The sequence below is a fragment of the Toxorhynchites rutilus genome, chromosome 3 (assembly GCF_029784135.1).
Source record: "Toxorhynchites rutilus septentrionalis strain SRP chromosome 3, ASM2978413v1, whole genome shotgun sequence".
Classification (NCBI taxonomy): Eukaryota; Metazoa; Arthropoda; class Insecta; order Diptera; family Culicidae; genus Toxorhynchites; species Toxorhynchites rutilus.
The window spans coordinates 153,997,059-154,017,748 of NC_073746.1; the positions used below are offsets into that span (position 1 = coordinate 153,997,059).

Genomic DNA, 20,690 nt, shown 5'->3' on the forward strand with positions numbered 1-20,690 from the left:
ATTATTCACCCCATAGTTGGTACGGTGGTTTGATCGGCGGAAAAAGTCTGATTGCCGAGTCACTCGAAAAGGTGTTTTGAAACGAAGTTTTGATAATTTGATAATAGGACAGTCGATGTGATCTGTCAGGACATCAAAGACAAGTAATCGTAAACGTAATAACGCCTCATAAACATAATACGATTATTTCAAATTATCTTCTTTTATGGCTTTCTTATGGCATCCAATAGAAACTTTCATATTTTTGAAAAAAAGGAGTTGATGGTTGTAAAGCAAATGAAAAGGTTTTCGGGAGCTAAATAAGAATACATGTGGTCTTGTTGATGGTTGAATATAGAACTGACTTTATTCTTGATTGTCACTGACATTTATCAGTAGACGCAGGCGTTACCTGCGTTACGGACGGAGTCCAGCTCCGACTACACTGTAACAATGTTTCATGTTGAAGGTAGATATAACAATGGTGTAGAATGTAGATCCAATATACGGTTCGAAACAAGTCTTTAAAATAAATCAAGGCTCTGAAGTAAAAATGGGACGCATTTTAAAGAAAAAAGACTCAGATTCAGAGTCATTAAAAAGTGCTACTTCGTGTTATTCATTTCATCTTCATCTCTCATATGTTCCTATTCCTTTTTGTCCAGTGTGATTTTAACAAGACAGGTTTTCTTTGTAGTTTTTTCTGCGATAGTTAATGAAATCCACATATCTTACTGAACCACATAATGAGCTTTGAAAACATGATTGCTTAATTTTTTTTATAATTTTAATTTTTGAGAGTCGTGAATTTCGTTAAATCATGCGGGAAAAATGCGGGAATTTTAAAACTGAAATCGAGTGGCCATGTGGATAATGTGGATAGTGGATAATGACCGTTCTGCATTGAGCGTCTACATGGCTCTTGAGGCAAAATTATACCAGACAACTATGGACTCTGTGGAACCATTTTCAGGTGGCAATACAATATTTCTCTCGGGGCAGTAACGTTGATCTAGTTTTACTCTGATTATAATCTCAAATGTAATGATCACCTTTTTATAAAAGTAGATGGGTCTGGGCGATCGAACAGGGGGTCTTCTTAGCCTTATTGGTTGCATTTCCACTACTGAGCGAACGATCATGAGCTCATCACTCAGGGCCCTCAACCGACTATCTTTGGGGCTGTCCACATACCACGTGGACAGAAAAAGCACGATTCTAGACTCCCCCTCTCCCTCCGTGGACAAGCGTGGACATTGACTATACCCCTTCCCCTGTTTTACACGTGGACATTATTTCATATTTTTCGCCCACATTAATAACATTGATGTAATCGGCATGCTCTCGACTTTCGATTCACTTTCCTCAACTATGTTTCTATTGATTCCAAATATATCAACTTGTTCTTTGTCGTCTCTCAGACTACAAGACAAAATCTTTTTCGCCATTGATCAGAAGATTTGCAGAGAAAGTTTTCGATTTCATATTTAGGCTAAGACCTCACCAGCGGCTTGAAAATTCTTTTCGACCATTCTGCATTGAATTTTTGAATGACTTCCAAAGTGCTCATAATGCAAAATTACACCGGACATCCTCCGACTCAGTGGGGCCATTCTTCTTTTGAACAATGCAACAGTGCTATGTTTCTGGAGTCTGTAACAATATATAGTTTTATTCTGATTATAAAATATAGTTTTATTTTGATTCCCTTAAATCGATCTCCTTTATATAAAAATAGAGTAATTTAGCTTCATTAGTAGTCGCGATCGTTTTCTATTCTTTGATTCCATTTTGACCAACATTGCCCATAAAGTTATTTACGAATTTACAATCTAAATTTATGTTGTCTTGATTTTTTCCATGCTAATATCGGTATCAAAACATCGCTCATACGTATAGATGACTATAGAGTAGAGATGAAACGGATATCCGGCAACTATCCAGTAACCGGCCAATATTTGCTATCCGGCCGGATACTGGATAGTGACTCACTATCTGAATCTGACTGAATCTCATTTTTAAAAGGGTCATAGCACGAAAGAAAGCTATCTGATCAAAACAGGATCCTTAAAACAAAAACTTTAAAACAAAAATCATCAATAAATTTAAATAAAAGAAGCTTACTCAAAAATTGAATTTATTATTACAAACTATTTATATATTTTAAACAAAATACTGAAATCTTACAAAAACGTGGATAAATATTTTTAAAATTAATGAATATCAATTGTGGTTCACAATTTTTCAAAAATTACGAAATGCGTACAGAGATGAGTGCATGTCGCAAAAACTTTGTCTTTGAATGGGAAAAGCGGTTCAAGGAGCACCGCAAATTAGTAAATGACGATCCACGACCAGGAACTCCATCTGCCTGATTAATCATCGTGAATACATTTATGACGGTCAAACAGTTATTGCAGAATTTTGTATTGCTGTCCTGGAGCACCTGCGACTACCTTTTAAGAACTGAACACGCCGAAAACCGAACCTTGCATTCTGACAAAGCGTAGGTTCACTCCGTCCCCATTGAGAGCATGCTTTTGGTGAAAAAGTAAGGTGAACTTTATTGGTTTGATCAAACCTAATAAGCTTTACTATAATTTCCATTTCGAACACATCATAGCAATCAATTTCTGTCATTATCAATTTTTGGGGGAAAGTTATCTTTATCTAATTCCAATGCAAATAGATCGAATGAACACATTTTAAGAGCATTTTACATTTTTTTTGCCGACAGAATACGAATTTTAGATAAGAATTCAAAGATATGATAAAAATATGAATGTTCGATCAGGTAAGTCTCTCAAACTACTCAAACCTTTCATGTACAAACACGAAGTACTCAAGGTGGGCAGAAAATTAGATTTTTTATTCAAAATACAGGACATAATTAAAGAGTTCGGGTTGAGCAACGTACGAGTGCAGACGTGTGCTTTTTCGCTCCGTGATATGATCTTTGAGTTCTCGCGTTTTTCGTCGTTTACCAGTTTTAGTATTCGTGAAACAGGTGAACAATCTATTATCTGCCCAACTGATTTGGAAACCAGTGTAGTTTAGCTGAATTTCATGAAGAAATCGTAAAAATAACAATAAAAAAGTGACATAATTGGAGGAAGCCATCTTTTCCGCTCGCGTTTGTTGGTGAGAATTCTCTCTGATCGGTGTGCTCTTCATCGTCGCGCTCTTGTTTTCGCATTGTTTTCTTCATCGACGAATTCGGTTACGCGATGTTTTATTTCTCCCTCCGTCGTATGTGTGCAATAGTTGAAGAGTTTCTTAATGCTTGGCTGTATCTGATTGATTCAGATTTGTTAAGGAGAATGCTTCTGTACCTCCAAGTTTTTATTTAGAATAACGATCGCGAAGTTTTTATGCCGCTGTGAATGTATCACCACAAGAAGGAATCGCTGTAACGGTTTGGTTAAGAACAGCATAAGCTAAGTTTTTTTTTCTAATTTTTACCTTACGTCACGCATATCATACATTTTACCGTATCGTTTCTTAGAGGATCTGTGGGTGGGTGGGTGTTTTTATATGTATATTATGTAGTTTCTTTTCAGGTCAGCGCCAAGTGCAATTTCTCTGCGCGGTTGTGTGCTTGAGTGTGAGGAATAAATAGTGTTGCGGCACCCTACCATTGGTGTTTTATACGGAAGAATTTTATTCCTTAACCAGTCGGAACGATTTTTTTCTAGTTAGAAACAATCTTTGAATGTGTTTTTGCGATTGGAAAAGTTTCGATGTTTCAACTGGAGCTTCCATATTTTTGCTCTTCCCTGTTGTGAGACACGGGGGAAGTTGTATTAGTGTATTTGCTGCAGTGAAAATCTCTGAACGAGTGTCGATGCAGAAGTATACGTAACCACGATACGAGCTTAGTTGCTTTCTTTCTCTATTTCTCTCTCTTTTTATACTCTGTCGGAGCAATTTGGTTCGTGTTAGTTTATGTTTGCGTGCTGTTTTGATTTTTTTTTACTCGTAGAATAATGTTTATGACAGCTGGTGGAGAGCAACTTTCGTGTTTTCACTGTGTTTCGGAAAGTCTGATAGCTCAAAACGAGCAGACCTGTTGACGTTTGACACTATTATTTTTTCTATTTTAGCTGCCTTATACAATAGTACTGGAACACAATTAATTAATTATTAACTTCAAGTGTTAGATTCATAGTTTCAATGAACGAGTATCAGGTTCAGTTTTCACATGATCTATATATCTGATTCAGGTCACACTGTGATAGTGTGCCACAGTTTATGTAATATATCTTCCAGATTATATTTTATATATAATTTTATGATATGGTATTTGTGTATTTCGTGTATCAAATTCTTGTCTTGCTATGGAAGAACTATAGAGAATGTTTTTCACATGTTGAATCGGAGGCGATCTGGCGTAGTGGTAACAACCATGCCTCTCACGCTGAAGGTCACGAGTTCAATTCTCACTCCCGACATTCTTCCAAAAATGGAACTACAAGTGACGAACCAGCCAAATGAGTTGAAAATCACTATAATACAGATAAAAAAAAATAAATAAATAAACATGTTGAATCGATTGAATTTCCCACAAAAATCTGTTAATGGATAATTATGTCAGTTCAGTAAAATATTCAAAAATTGCATAATGGATAGTAGATTCCAGACTTATTCCGTCGTTGATCATGACGTGCGATTTTAGATGTTTCTTTTTTGAATATTTCAATGCATAGAAAGTTCGTTTAAGTGTGTGTGTGTGTTTTTTTCATGTAGAATGTTTCCAGATAATGTGTTAGTTTCAATTTGTGTATAGATTGTATAGAATATATCGCCGCTTTGATGTTTGTGGAGTTCTCTCGGTTACCTTCTCAGGTTTCCCAAAAATAACTCTCAACCGTAGCATTTGGAGATCAATCAAAAATACGTGCAATGAATAACGATATATATATTTCCGATCTTATTGGTTTTATATGAGTTTTCTCGGTTACCTTCTCAGGTTTCCCAGAGTTAACTCTACAATGTAGCGATTGAATTTGATAAAAGTACGTGAGATAAATGATAGAATAAATAATATAATAATATCGCGTGCCGTGACACATGAGTTTTTCGCTTCGTCGAATTGTTGCTGGCTCGCGTTCACATAATCACATCACTTACCTCGGTGAATCCTGATTTATACCTCTTCCCACTAACAACTATCCTTTCCTTGATAAACGCTAGGGAACCACGCTATAGAGGCGACCCTTCTGGCTTTCGGGCGGCGAATATCATACTAACATTCCTTCCCTTCCCCTGGTGGCTGTAAGGACGTGGCCGGCGTCGTTATTGACCATTTAAAGCTCGAATCACCGACAATTGCACAACGAGAATGATTTGCTAGTCCCAAGCGTCATTCTGTGTGTTCTTTGTGCAATTTGGTTGGTTCAGGTCAATCACGGAGAGCAACTACGAATTGTACAGTCTACCCAAGCTCAAGCTCAAAATACAGGACATAATTAAATTATTTTCGAATGTAGATGACCTTTTTGAAAAATATTTATTTAAAGTGTCCATGTGGACATTATCTATACTCCCTCTCTCCTCACCGTCAACAAGCGTGGACATTTTTATGACCCCTACCCCCTCAAAGTTGACCATGTGGTATGTGGACAGCCCCTTTGTGTGTTATTCTAGCTACTACGCCCACTCAACAATCATCATGTAACGGTAATTCCAGTCCTTTACTGCACACATTACGGCAATTGGTACTATTTATAACACAACAATAGAAGCTTCATATCAACAGTCCCACTGTGCATATAGTCCAACTGTGAACATTCGAACAATAGGTATATTCTTACGCCGAAGAAGGCGACATGTGTATCGATAGAATAGGAATACTCTTACACTTAGAAATGGCTACTGTGTAATATATAACAAAAACTATCTTAACACATTATGGACCGCATGTTTTAGGGCAAACTTGAACGCTTCATTTGTTTGGATTCCACGAATGAGATCGTTTCCTTCGATGTGGATGAGACGAAGGCGAGCCATCGGTAGGCCTTCTTGGCAAACCAAGGATTTAACATTCAAGTGTAGAAAACACGGTTTGTTTTTTCACCCATCCGTAACAGACGGAATGCGAAACACGAGAAATCTAGTGAGCGGTCCGCAATGTGCTAAACTAAAAATGTACACGAATAATTTCGGCTCCGTTACAGCTGAATTGCTAAATGAGCCAATAGAATAAACAGATGGGATAAAAAAAATCCAGTTTCATCCTTTACACTGGCTCAGGTTTCATGGCTCCTTTCTTAGTTAACTACGTTCTTACCTCGTCAATCGCGAGGTATAGGTGAGTTTAGGCGACATTATGGGTCTGATCACCAACGTCACTTCACGGTGAAAACGAATTGAAGTGCACATAACCTTGCCTACAAATCATTTAATTTCCCCTGTGAAGTGACGTTCATGATCAGACCCTATATCCTCTCCTTTTCGTGTGTCATCTGGCGTACCACAAGGGAGTTATCTCGGTCCATATCTTTTCCTGTTGTATCTCAATGATGTTGGCCTTTTCACGCCCAAGGGAAATATTTTTCCCTTCTGCAAAAACCGTTATCGATTGTTCAATTATTATTGAATCGATATTTTTTTTAATGAATGTCAAAATAAAACGTATGTCAAACGCAGAAAATATGTTTCTGAACGTATAAAAAAAGAACTGTCAAACATGGTCCGGTCTGACTTAACACCTACCACATAATAAATGTGTTGTGTGCAATGTCCATTTTTGCTTCACATGTAAACGAAATTGTTTCGTAGGATTCCATAACTAAATATTTATTTCACTTTTTGATAATTTTTATTATGTGGGAAAAAATATGGGAAATATTTTTCCCATGAAATTATAGGAAACCTATCTGGGGATATTCTCTTACTCTTACACCCACAATAGCTAAAATATTGTATTGGCATATTTAGTCTTGGATATCTTATGGTCCTGAAAGGGTTAATTTAGATTTGAGGTGCTTCAAACTCTCCTATGCAGACGACTTTAAGCTGTTCCTTCCTGTGAAGTCTTATTTCGAGGAATGTTGCACAACTAATAGAATGGTTTTGAATCCTTTGAAGGATTCTGTTATATCGTTTACATGCAAGAGATCTTCCATCATTTTTCCATTTTCCATCAAGCTGCGTGGTGAAATTTCAAATCGTGTTAATGTTATCAAAGACTTTGGGATTATGTTAGATTCCAAATTAAGCTTTCGTGATCACATCACATATATATATATATATATATATATATATATATATATATATATATATATATATATATATATATATATATATATCCGATAACTATACATCCTATCCATTCACGCCGAGTATTAGAAGAAAGGCACAGGAGGGTTGTGTCCGAGACACGATCACATAGTTGACGTAGGATTCCGTTAGATTATTCGTTGCATTGTGATTTTGGATATGCTTAGAATAACATCGTTAAATTCTTTGATAATTATTTGGTGACCCTGAAATGGCACGCCTTGTTAAAGATAAGTCGAGTTGCAGATAGTCCAGTTAGCGAATGACAGCTGTATATGATAGGGTGACGAACATCTTAAGCAAGCGTCTTCCGGTTGCAGCGACATGGGCAATTGTACCGCGAAAAATGATATCAATAATAAGAATGGCAGCGATTATCGTGCGAGGACTTACTCAGATCGGCATTACATCGCATCACAAAAATGAATCGAAATTTAAAACAATCATTACGACTCGAGTCCGCAGCAATTGAATAACTTGAAAATGTCAAGTGCTGTCAAGGCGTTTAGACTGCCTCGTTTCGATTGGCCCGATTTGCGGTTTCCCTAACACAGACTTCAAAACCAAGGTGCCTGGGAAAATGAGCATTGTAAATACATGCAATTTGGAAGAACTTTTGTTTCCACCGTAATGTGTTTCCTAACACAGCCATCTAAACCAAGGTGCTTTACATTACATGGCGAATATGTTGAATTCAATCAACACAAACAAATAATTGCTAAGCCAACGGTAGTCCCACGCCAACCTTGTGGTAATATCATAGATATAGCCCACTAATTTTTTTTTGTTCGGAATTTGGGAAAACGTTTAAGAATCATGTCACTACACTAGAACGCCCCATGAAAATGACTTCAACATTTCTGAAAATACATTTTGTTCACGATCAACAAAATTGATCCAATATTGCACTAAACCTTTATTGAACCGTCCACGTGATTTTTTTTAACAAAACTTAAAAAACAATCGTGCGGAAATAGCTTACACTTTCACTCGAAGAACATTGTCATCACTGATCAAGAATCAAAAATGTGCAAAATATTTCTTTTCTCCAGTTAAATCCAATTGGTTAAAAAAAAAGGCTGGCACGCACCAATGTTTAATTGCCCTAAAACCAAAATGTCTGTTTTTAAAAAAATATGTGTTAAAACATATATAAGGTACACCGGGGCAAGTTGAAACGTTTTCTTCGAGGTTCAACTTCCAAGTTATCTTAAAAAATCACTAAACTGAAATCTGTTTGCAGCATATACAACGTATAACAGATGACCTTTGATAAAAAATAGGGTTTCATACTGGATGCTTCGAAAAAAATCAATTTTGAAAATGTTTAGTTTTCATATGCATTGTTTCCACTTGTCATGTAGAGCGGGGTAAGTTGAAACGTGGAACTATCATGAGTTTAATGTGCTGTTTTGCTTCTTGAACTATCTACAACTGATTTATGAAACACTACATTGAAAGAAACTATTTCCAAATATTTTTATGCAAATGACCATTTGTTACATGTTATGTAGGGAAGAAGGAGCCTAAAATAGTAAAAAAAATGCGTTACGTAATATTTGGACGAACTCTAGTTGCAAAATTACCAAATTTTACTTGTATCATGCCTGTGTATTCATAAATTATGTAGAACATACTGAGGAGCGAAATATGAATGATTAATTTTTTTTTTAATTTATCATCATTTATTCATACAGCAATCATTGACAAATAACGTTCGGCATCTGCAGCAATGTTTCAAAATGCTGGCCACATTTATGAAAAAATCAGTGTTTTTGAACCGATCAAAAATTTTTGTTTGATTTTACGGAACAAGGAAAAGTAAACAAAGGCGCGGATTGCGTTAATGCATTCCAATATTCTGGTAATGGCTGTCATAAGGTGGGTTGAAAGATAATGTTTACTTTATTTATTTTTATCGCGTGAATCCATCATTTCCAGTAAAAGCTATTATTTCCGTTTTAACTTACCCCGAATTTCAACTTGCTCCGGTGTACCTTATATGTATTCTATACGACTTCAACTTTCACAAATGCTCAGCGTTTCCTTCGATATATATTGATGAAAGTAATAATTTAGGCAGACATAATTATTTTTGAATAACTGAAAATCTGTATTAATTTCCGTCATAACGTGACTCCGGCTGGCAATCGCTAGCAAATTGAAGTCACATGAATGTGATTCCGGCCGTCAATATGCCGTAAACAATCAACACCTCATCGGAATCTAAATTCCATAATGCCCTCAAATACACAGTTTGCAACAGACGGGTGCTTATCTACGAGCTAACTGCAACTAATATAATATAAGCAAAATTGATAAAGTTTATGAACGATGATTCCACCAGCTGTGTACTCTCTTGTAATGCCCATTATCTATTCTTCAGCAACACTATTTAACTTAATGATTGCTTAGTGGAGGTGAATAGAATGGGAAGGCAACGAAACCCATTTGTTGATAAGATAGCAACGTATGCGAAACAATCTGCATTCGATTACTCTTCAGTGCATCTCATGTTCATTCCATTCTTCCATTTAATGCACAGAAGCAGTTGCTTATGTGGATCAGTTGTTGTTAGTAACCTATCATAAGTTTTCAAAATGACGCAAAAGCTATTTGACGTTCAGAAATCACAAAACAAACTACTGTGCTACGAAAATGTTTCAAATGTTCTTTTTCTAATATCTGCTGCACTGCCTCCCACAGCAAATTCCACGCCAGCGAGAATCAGATCTCGATAATAATCGTCTACGTCGGGTGTCTCGATTCGATCGCATCAGATGTTGCGATTCGCAGACAAGGGATCTGCGTGCAGCATGCTTTCCACCACCGTCACATCGAAAAAGCAGCTCGTACCGTACACTCCTACTTAGATAGTTTAATTACATACCTTGCTGCACTTTTATATGCAATGATATGTGCAATGCGATGCGACGCTCGCCCAGATCCACCCATTCGGTGCTTCTTATTTACTATACGTTTTCCATGTCTCAATGTCATGTGTCTGGTTCTTTGTTACATGAATATATAGCGAGTCTTCGTAGTACTTTACAGGCGTCAAGGGTGGTGAAAACTCAACAAAAATGAATTGTTTTTATGCAACATTGCCTTGTGAGAATATTCTATTAGTTATTTAATGAAAAACGTCTAGACCATCATTGGTGTCAGAAGAGTTTTTAAAACGGATTATTAGGTTAATATAATTTTCTCTACATGCACCTGAATTCTTAGTTGAGTAAACCTTAACCGTCGATTTATTTTCCTTACGGCCATTGCCAGTGAAAGTTTTCCTTTATAATGGGTACTATGCTAGTTATTTCACTGCAATATTTTCAACGCGTTCGTTCATGGTAGGTAGGATATCACGCTATCGATGAGTTGTTTTTTATCCATCCAATTCGAGCGTGATAATGTCTTATTCATTATTAATGGCCACTTGAAGGTCAGAAAAATCACATCATCATGAAATTAAATTGAACAAACTATTTTTGCTTTAAATGCATTGCAGAAAACATGTATTATACCAGAGGATGACATCTCGAAGAAGCTACCGAAGGAAATTCTACTCCGCATATTATCCTATCTTGACGTGACATCATTGTGTCGATGTGGGCAGGTAGGTGACATCTATGTTTCCATAGAGTGTGTACTAACGAATGAACCATTTCTCCTCCACAGGTATCCCGATACTGGAATATCTTGGCGTTAGATGGGTCGAACTGGCAAAAGATAAATCTCTTCGATTTTCAGCGCGACATAGAGGTAAGCTGTGGACGTTTTATATGTAAGCATTTTTAACGTCTAATAAAATATTCGCAGGGTGACGTGATCGAAAACATCTCGAAACGATGCGGTGGTTTCCTGAAATACCTCTGCCTCCGGGGCTGCCAATCGGTGAGCAGTCAATCCATTCGCACCCTAGCGGCTCACTGCCATAACATCGAGCATTTGGATCTGGCCGAGTGCAAGCGAATATCGGACGTCGCTATACAGCCGCTCAGCAAATACTGCTCCAAACTCACCGCCATCAACCTTGAGTCCTGCTCGGAGATCTCAGACTGCAGCCTGAAGGCATTGTCCGATGGATGTCCGGTAGAACTGCTACTCAGAGTTTAATAATCCGATGGATTTGATACTGATAGTTCAAATATTTTCAGAATTTAACAGAAATCAATGTGTCATGGTGCAATCTTATAACGGAGAATGGCGTCGAAGCGATAGCGAGGGGTTGTGCAAAGATTAAGAAATTTAGCAGTAAAGGTAAAGTATACAAATTGACCTGCTCACATGTTGCGCTGAATTCAACACAGATAAGATTTCAGTATAATACAATTTGCCTTTGTTTTATACCAATAACGAATTTCATTGGAATTAATTACTTTCTTATGTTCTAAAACTTCTCGCGTTTTCATAACACAATTCATACAATTCTGGCACCTGGCAGTTTTACCTGTACGAAATTCCTCTCGTCGAGACGCTTCTAATGAATATATTAGAGAGATAATAACAATGGAATAAATCTGTTCCTGAGGGCGGTTATAGCTCCAACTCAGTCTTCTTACTCTTATGAGGTGGGACCCTAATTCCTCTATCATAATCAGTCCAACGGACAAGCATTCACTCTTATTCAATCGACGGCAATTTCACACAGAATTATTGAACCAAATTCTTAATATTGGCGAATACGATCCCCAGAAACCATGCTTCAAAATTGTCGGCTGTTGAGGTTTCCCTTTCAATTTAAAACTAGTCCAATTGGCAAACCTACTTTGTTACTAAATCAAAGATTATAGCTTTTCTAGTTAAGTGTTAAGGTCAGTGTCAGTGTCAGTCTCATTACTTCATTGACAGGCCATGGATATCAATACTCGGAAATAAACCGTTGAGATTGATTTTATTTGTTTGTTTCTAAAAATTCTGTGGTACTAAGTATTCCTTAAAGGAACTTCGCAGTCTCAACGTAATATTACTTGCGTCATTTTTATTGTTCATATTGGGTGAGATTGATATGCCTAACTAGTTGACCCGGCTATCTTCGTCTCGGCCAGAACAATTTTTTCATATGAATACTTTCGAATATTCATTTTTTCCTACTGAGTAACTACGAAATACATAGTCTACCCAAACTCTAGTTCAAAGTTTGGGTAGACTATGTATTTCGTAGTTGCTCTCAGTGATTGACCTGAATCAGCAAAATTGCACAATGAACACACTGAATGACGCTTGGGTGTAGCGTGTTGGGCGTTTTGCATGTTTCGGTGGTTCGAGCTTTAAATAGTCAATAACGACGCTGACCACGTCCTTACTGTCACCAGTGGAAGGGATGGAATGTTAGTATGATAGTCGTATATTCGCGGCTAGAAGGGTCGCGTTCTAAAAGAGAAAATTATTAGTGGGTCGAGGTAAGAATCAGGATTCACTGAGGTAAGTGATGTCACTATGAAAACGCGAACTATTGACCACTCGACGAAACGAAAGTCTGAAAATATCATGTGTCACAATACGCGGCTGAGATTATCTTTAGGCGACCTGAGAAGTAATACCTGTACATTTAATTGTACCGGCTATATATCCGATAACTTATTTCATGTACTTTTTATCGAAATCCAATTGCGACGGCGGAGACTCAACTGTGGTAAACGTGAAAGAGTAACCGAGGGAAATCCTCTAAAATCAATCGACCCGGTGATAAATTCCCGTATTCATTGCGTGTACTATGTATTGAACTTCAATCGCGACGGTGGAGAGTTATATTTGGAAAACCTGAAAAGATAACCGAGAGAGTTCCCTAAAAACAACCGTCCTGGCGATATGGTGTCATATTCATCACGCGTATTATGCATCGAACTACAATCGCTATGGCGGAGGGTTATTTTTGGGAAACCTGAGAAATTAACCGAGAGACCTCCTCTAGAAAAATCTTCCCGGCAATATTTTCCGTTATTTATCGCGAGGGCGGTGATTAATGGAAAACCTGAGGAGGTAACATAGAGAACACCTCTAAAACCATTTGTCCCGGAGATACGCATACGGTTCAAAAACTTCTATCGCAATGACGGAGAGTTGTATTTGGGAAACCTGAGAAGGTAACCGAGAACACTCCTCTAGAAACAATCGTCCCGGCGAAATATTCCATTACGTACTCTTTATCGAACTCTAATCACAACGACCGGAAAGAATTAAAGTATTAATGAATTGAAGAATTAGACCATTAAAGAATTAAAGAATTAAAGGATTGAAGAATTAAAGAATTTAAGAATAAAAAATTAAAATAATTAAAAAATTCAAGAATTAAAGATAAAGGAATTAAAGAATTAAGGAATTAAAGCATTAACCTACGTCAAGAGATATTGGTGTATAATAACTATTTTAGTTTAAGTGGCAAATACTAATTTCTCAAATTTCTTCTCTAAAGTTAAACGATTAAAACAGTTCAAGCCAGACTGTCCTATTCTTTATGCAACTGATTTAGAAACAAGTGTGAGTGTCCAACGATTTATTTCAGCAGTGAATTAAAAAAGTTTAAAAAATTAAGACATAACGTGTATTCGGCAGTATCTAAACAATACAATTTTTTTGTATACTGCTGAGTAGATTTGCTCTGTTTACTTCATAACGTCATTATAAACCCAACAATTACCACATATAATTATCATAAAAAATTATGCCCACTCAAAGCAAACTACCAAACATTACTACTTTATTACCTTACTGTTACATTGAGAATTACTGTTTAGTACGATCACAAGATGACTAAATAGTTCTATTCTCCTACATCTAGCCTGTTAATGATTTAAACATTTTCTCTTCGTAGGTTGCAAACAAGTGACGGACAGGGCTGTTATCGCACTAGCATTATATTGCCCAAATATTGAGTTTTTGAATTTACATAGTTGTAATGTGAGTAGACCAGATGCGCACACTTTCCGATCATCCTTTTGTTTGTGCTAACCCTTCTTCGCACTGTTTGCAGGGCCTGACAGACGCATCTATATCGAAGATAGCCGAGAAATGTATTAATTTGAGACAACTGTGCGTGTCCAAATGTGGCGAGCTTACCGATCAGACGCTGATAGCACTGGCGACCTACAACCACTATCTGAACACACTCGAGGTGGCTGGCTGTAACCAGTTCACCGATTCAGGATTTATAGCATTAGCGAAGGTATGTTAGATGGGTGCAGCAAATTGAACAAGCATTTGTTTTCAAAAGTAACGATATATTTTCTCTTATTTTGACAGAATTGTAAATATCTGGAACGAATGGATCTGGAAGAGTGTAGTCTCATAACCGACGCTACGTTATTCAATCTAGCGGTAGGATGCCCTAGTTTAGAAAAATTGGTGAGTATAGTTCAAAGTTTTCATCTTATTCCTTTCTTTTGTTTTATGTCGACTATAAGAGGGGCTCAGAATGTAAGGGGTGTAACGTAACTCCTACCATCTTGTACCAATTTTTTTAAATTTTCTACATGACTTATATTTTATATGAAAAAATAAAAAAATACATATATAATTAAAAAAAATTATAATTGAAAAAAAACAATAAATTAAAATATTTTTTTTCAAATGTCTCGAGAATGGATGCATTTAGAAGGAGATCGATAAAAAATTTTTTTGTTTTTAATCACATCAGAGTTGTTAACATATAAAAATTCGATGTTTCGAAAATTCATAAAAATTCGATGTCTCACAAAGTTTGTCAAAGATAGTTTTGCCATCTTGGACTCATTTTTTAAATTTTCTATTTGCTTTTATTTGATATGAAAAAATTTAAAAAATGTGTATTTAAGAAATCAAAGATTTTTTTGTAAATAAAAAAAAGAGTACTAATTTTTTTTCTCAGTGTATATTTTTTTTACGTTATAACATCAATACTCTATAATTCTTTCTAAGACACTATTTCGGTATGACTCATAGTTTTTGAGATATAAATTATCAAAGATTTATCTTAATAAAATCGATACGCCCTTTTCAAAAGTTACACTTGAGTCAAAAAATTCCCAAATGCTGTGGAAAACTCATATTTCCTCCAACACAAAAGGAATACAAACAAAAATTATTTTTAGAAAACTTTTCTTAGAATTTCAACAAGATACATTCATACATTGTTGAATGCTCAGAATAAAGTATATTTAACGTCAATTTCGTTCAAAAGATTTGTTTATTTATTGTGCTTAAATATGATGATTTCAGCTGTCCAATTTCTATAAGACCATTTCGAAATTCATAAGTATTATCAATGAAAAAATCAAAACGACCAACTGATTTACATGTCAATAAGTTGCAACCATGCCATTTCGGCTAATAACCTGGAAAATTCGCGTTGGAATACTATTTACCAAATTATGCTTAATTGCGACCTTGAGCTCTTCAATCGGGGTGTACCGTTTTCTCTCAGTATAGATTTTGCGTACAAGGATCCACCTAAGATTTTAAACAGGATTCAAGTCTAGCGAGCGAGCCAGTCCAAAAAAAGAAGTTTGCTTAGTTTCCTTGGTGGTATAAATAGTAGCATTGTTTTGCTGGAATGTGATTTTTTGTGACGATATTCACGCAAAAACTGTAGGAAAGAGAATTCCAGAACATGTATGTAATCTATGAATGATGTGAAAGCTATGTTGAGCTTTCCGGTTGCGAAGAATTCCGTTCAAACCAAACACGAGCCTCCACCAAAATTCCTGGTTAAAAAATACTGTTCCTCCGTCCGTAAATCACGTTAGTACCCGCTGAAACCATCAGGACCATCAAAATTTAATTTTTTTCGTCGATGAAGATAACCTATACATTGAAGAACTTTTCGTTATGGTATATAGCAAAATGTATTCTGTTGGAGACATTCTTTGTCACAACATACCATGTCCCACTGTCGGTTCATGTGAGCTTTGTTCTGAAGTTTGTTCTCAATATCAATGAAAATAATTGATTGCTGATTGCCTGTAACTCTTACTCTTACTCGACCAGTATTCGAAATATCTCAATACACTCACAAGAATTTATTTATAATAATATAAAACCATCATCAGAATAAAACTGTTCTAAATTCCTTGTAGAAAACATGATACACTGTTAAATAGGATTTTTTCAATTAGCAATGGAATTGAATACTTATTCTGAACGAAAAATTTGATATGCGTTCAAAACTTTAATTCAAAAATGTGTTTTTTTTTGTTATTTCTTTCTTACATTTAACACTTTTTTGCACCATATCACATGCCGTTTCTCTCAATTTTGTATTTGCTAATAAAGAGCCGAATATCCGTCTATCCGGCCTCGATGCTGGCCAGATATCCGGTATCCGGCCAAACCACTATCCGTTTCATCACTAGTATAGACCCACATAACCATTCTTGGTTTAAGGCCCAATGTTCTGCCTACCATTTTAGAACATATCATAGGGCTATATTGACCTTACTGACGATTGAGTCTAAGTGTGCGTTCCAGTTTAGTTTAGCATCTAGGGTTACGCCTAGGTTTTTCACTGAAGCGCTGCAATTTATTTCTGGTCCTCCAAGATGCAAAGACTATAGATGTTGTTTTTTCTCTTGGCAAAAGAAATAGTTGTTGTTTTTAAGAGACTTATGCTCAGACCTTCTTTGATACAACATGATTTGTAAGGTTTAAGGCCATCTGCATCCTGCTCGATATCACGTCGTCAAACTTTCCACTAACCATTATGACTAGATCATCAGCAAAACCCACTACTTCGAAACCTTTTGCCTCTGAGCTTCTTCGAAGGTCATCAACTACTAGTGACCAAAGGAGAGGTAATAAAACGCCTCCTTGTGAACAACCTTTTGTTGCAATTACAGGTATCGACGACCCGCCCACCTCCGAGGTGATTTGTCTGGTACCCGTAATAAATCGTCGCAGAAAACAACTGCAACAGTAACAAGCACTCAGAAAAAGTGTAGTAGGCTACAAATATTGTAGCGCGGCATTTTATTTCAAAACACAAATTAACCGGACAAATTAATGCACCAAGCAAACATTGCTGAAGGATTGTATGCTATGTTTCAAACTAACCGGGCAATCAGTGGAACATAGGTTTGCGTCCTAGACACCACCGCTTTCGACGGTGTGTCGGTGGTGGACTTGGATCGCGTCATCTTGACGGTTTGGGCCGCCTCAATTCCTTATGCCCGTTAAATGGAGACTTCGTTCCCATTACATTGACCTCAGAATAAATTTCGAAAAACTACAACGAGAAAATCAATTAAATAATAGAAAAGTGAGACACTCATGATGTTTTCCCCGCGCCACAATGTTTCTACCCTACTACACTTTTTCTAAGTGGCTGTTTCTGATGCAGTTGTTCACTGCGGCGAATTATTCCGGTTACGGATTTGCCTATGTGTGAGCATGTCATGGATCAATTCGACTATACAGTCATCGAAGTGTCTCCTTCTTATAGCATGTGCCATTGTTAGATAAGAAGCATTATCGAAAGTACCTTCGATGTCAAGAAACGCCCATAATGCGGTCTCTTTTGACGAAAGTGGTTTTTCAATTTTAGTCACAAGCGTGTGTAGCGCTGTGACTGTGGATTTGAATCTGTGCTGGAATAATCCCATTTGCACCTGCAGATGTGTAAGGTACAAAGGATCTCACCGCGTTTTCTACTCTGGTTCTCGTGAAAACCAATCCAGAAACTACGATTGCGACCTCTTTTGCACTACCAAGTTCTGTGAGACACCTACGAGAGCATTTTTGTCGCGATTATAGCTAGGACTAGTATCAGAAAGAACAGATGTAGATTCCGGGAAGTGAATCTTCATTAGTAAGTTTAATACTTCTGAGAAAGTTTTTGTGAACAACCCGTCGTCCAACTTTAGGGAACCGAGCCCGTTCGTGTGGTATTTTGCCAGAGTCTTATTGAGTCTCGCAACGATTGGGATATTTTCGATGTTTTCGTAGTTATATACAAAGGATTTTAGATCTTCTTAGTTATCTGCTGCATTAGGGCTCTTTTATATTGAGTCCAGTCCGAAGTAACTTTTGCTCTGTTGAACAGTGTCCGAGCTGTTTTGCAAATTCGTTCGAGCCTCTTCGTTCGAGAAATCTTCTTAGTAGACAATTACTGTCTCTGTTGTAGACAGAGATTATCGTTTTGTTTAATTCTTTTGAAGCTGATTCAAGCTGCTAAATCGACCTTACTCTTGTATTGAGCGTTTTTGATTGGAGTTCAAGGGAATACCGTTCCCAATTGGTTGTTTTGGGATCTCAATATGCTCTCTGTACTGTCAAGCCACCATCCCATCCAAAAATAATGTGTCTATGATCAGAAAAGGACGGCTCTTTCGAAAACGTGTCAGTTATAAATCCAAGACTTCTTGTCTGATAGCGTTTGTGAACGTTGGTTCATCACCTATGTTGTTAACCCCTTCCCGTACGATTTGATTTTCGAAAGAGCGAACCAAATGCAAACGCTTCGATGGATCACGCATCGAGTAATTTCACTTCTCTGTGCCTTGTGCCTTGTGATATGAAAGCGCACCACGAGAGAGACTCGATGTTATACGTTTTGGCACAACCATTTCACATCGAGTGAGACTAGATGTTGTAGGTGAAAGGGTTAATGTCGGAACTTCCCCACAAAGGTTGCCGAGCGTTGGCATCACAGCCGATTAAGTCTTTGTTGATTTCCCTACAGTAGCCTATAAACCCCGCAACTTCTCGAGTGGGAACCTCAAGAACGTCGCCAGGAAAGTAAGCCGACGCAATTACGATGTCGGATCTTTCCTTGGTAGCCGGGACTTCCACTTTGACCGCGACGATGTCCCATTGAATGAACACTGTAATAGGGAAGCATTCAATATTTGCATTAACTAAAGACAGCAGCTCTTGGGGAGTCATGATTGTCATCGTAAACAACTTACATGAACATGTCTGAATACCTAGAATTCTTTCTTTGTGGACCCAAGGCTCTTGGATGGCTCTAGGCTCTAGACTCACAACGTCTTTTATAAACCTTATGGATAGCACCCTCGACGCTGCTATAGCGTGATGGAGGTTTATTTGCAGAACCTTAGTGTTCCGCATTAGGTTGAGTTTCCGATCTATAGGTTCGTTTGGGAGAGTCGGAATCCCATCTGTTTGTTTGGAAATTTTAATAAATTTATTACCTTTATTCGTTTAGGATCTGGAGTGGTAGAAGGAATTCACATTTTTCAGTTTGTACCGCTTGGGTCAGAAACTGACAGATTATCTGGTTCTCGGAGGTTGTTCACGAGGAATCTTCTTAGTATCAGAAACCCTGCTGACGTCTCTTTTCGGGGCACCACATGTTTGGAGCCACTAGTCTTGGAAGACTTCAGATTACCAGGGTTTGGAGTTTGGAGGTTCCATGTTTCTGGACCTAGATCCTCCTTCAATACACTGGAGTTTTTCTGAGTTGTGATTTGGCGTTGCTTTGGATTACTGTTTCCTCTAAAGTTAATGGTGAAGTTTCTACTTGCGAGTTGACGCATGGAAGCTTCGTCGGCTGTTAGCGTCCAGTCCGCGTGAATTTCATTTGGATTAGATCGCTTGAGTATTCGCCATTTGTCAGAGGATTCTCGTTTTGGTTCTCTATGAGTCTCTTGAGTCTCTCGCCGATGGAAGTTTCGTGTCATTTCCCAGAGTTATAATGGAAACCACTTTCTTCAACCATTCCGAGGCTAGCTGGCCTTAACACAAAAGGACTAGGTAACCTGACTTACACGAGCAGTGAAATAATTTTGGTTTCATCATTCAGTTTCTTTGTTGTTCTATTGCAATCAGTAGAGAATCCTGAGTGGAATCTAGCTGAGCCGTTGATAGGTCAGTGTTGGGATAGTCCTCCTAGAGTATGCCAACTCTGATCTTCTCCAAGGCCCCCCTAAAAGATATTCAAGTTTCAGTAAAAAAATTTGTGTTGACATCGTTTTCAAGATTATGATGAATAGCTTTTTTTGCTCATTAAACCCCTCTCGTTGCCGAGGGCAGAAATTCTGCTTCGGTTTCTTGAGTATTGGTTTTTCGCCACTACTAGGTAGTTCTGATCTTCGGGGGCGTTTTGTTGGTCCAAAGAAATGCTGACTCAGTGCTTGCTGCCGAGCTTAAAGGGACTTCAGCTGCAACCAGGTTCTTCGGCTTCCTATTCTGACACTTGGTGGGGTTCTTTTTCCACGGAGTTAGGACCTCGGCTGAATCTACCACTTTAGATCCAGTTTTTGTAGTGACGTTACTCTCGGCACTGATAAATCCTCCGAAACTCGAAAAATAACACCCACTTGCGTACAGCAAATACTTTGTCATGATTTAGTACCTTACTTTATTTATTTTACTTTTTTTACTTTTGCTCAACGTATGTAAATAAACAATCCAACGATCATCTGGTTCATCTAACACTTCGTCTTTGGTGTTCTTCTTTTTTTTTTTGGCTTTAAGTGGCTTGAAACTTCTCAGTT

General features: G+C 37.4%; 1 protein-coding gene across 1 annotated transcript in view; it reads left to right on the top strand.

The window, feature by feature from the left end:
- LOC129780551 (F-box/LRR-repeat protein 20) overlaps nt 1-20,690 on the top strand; it is a 32,284-nt gene that overhangs the window by 9,645 nt on the left and 1,949 nt on the right. The window contains exons 2-8 of the mRNA XM_055788932.1: nt 10,769-10,876; nt 10,939-11,022; nt 11,080-11,352; nt 11,418-11,520; nt 14,075-14,160; nt 14,234-14,425; nt 14,503-14,604. Of these exons, the coding sequence (XP_055644907.1) occupies nt 10,769-10,876; nt 10,939-11,022; nt 11,080-11,352; nt 11,418-11,520; nt 14,075-14,160; nt 14,234-14,425; nt 14,503-14,604 (948 nt within the window). The remainder of the gene's footprint in view (nt 1-10,768; nt 10,877-10,938; nt 11,023-11,079; nt 11,353-11,417; nt 11,521-14,074; nt 14,161-14,233; nt 14,426-14,502; nt 14,605-20,690) is intronic.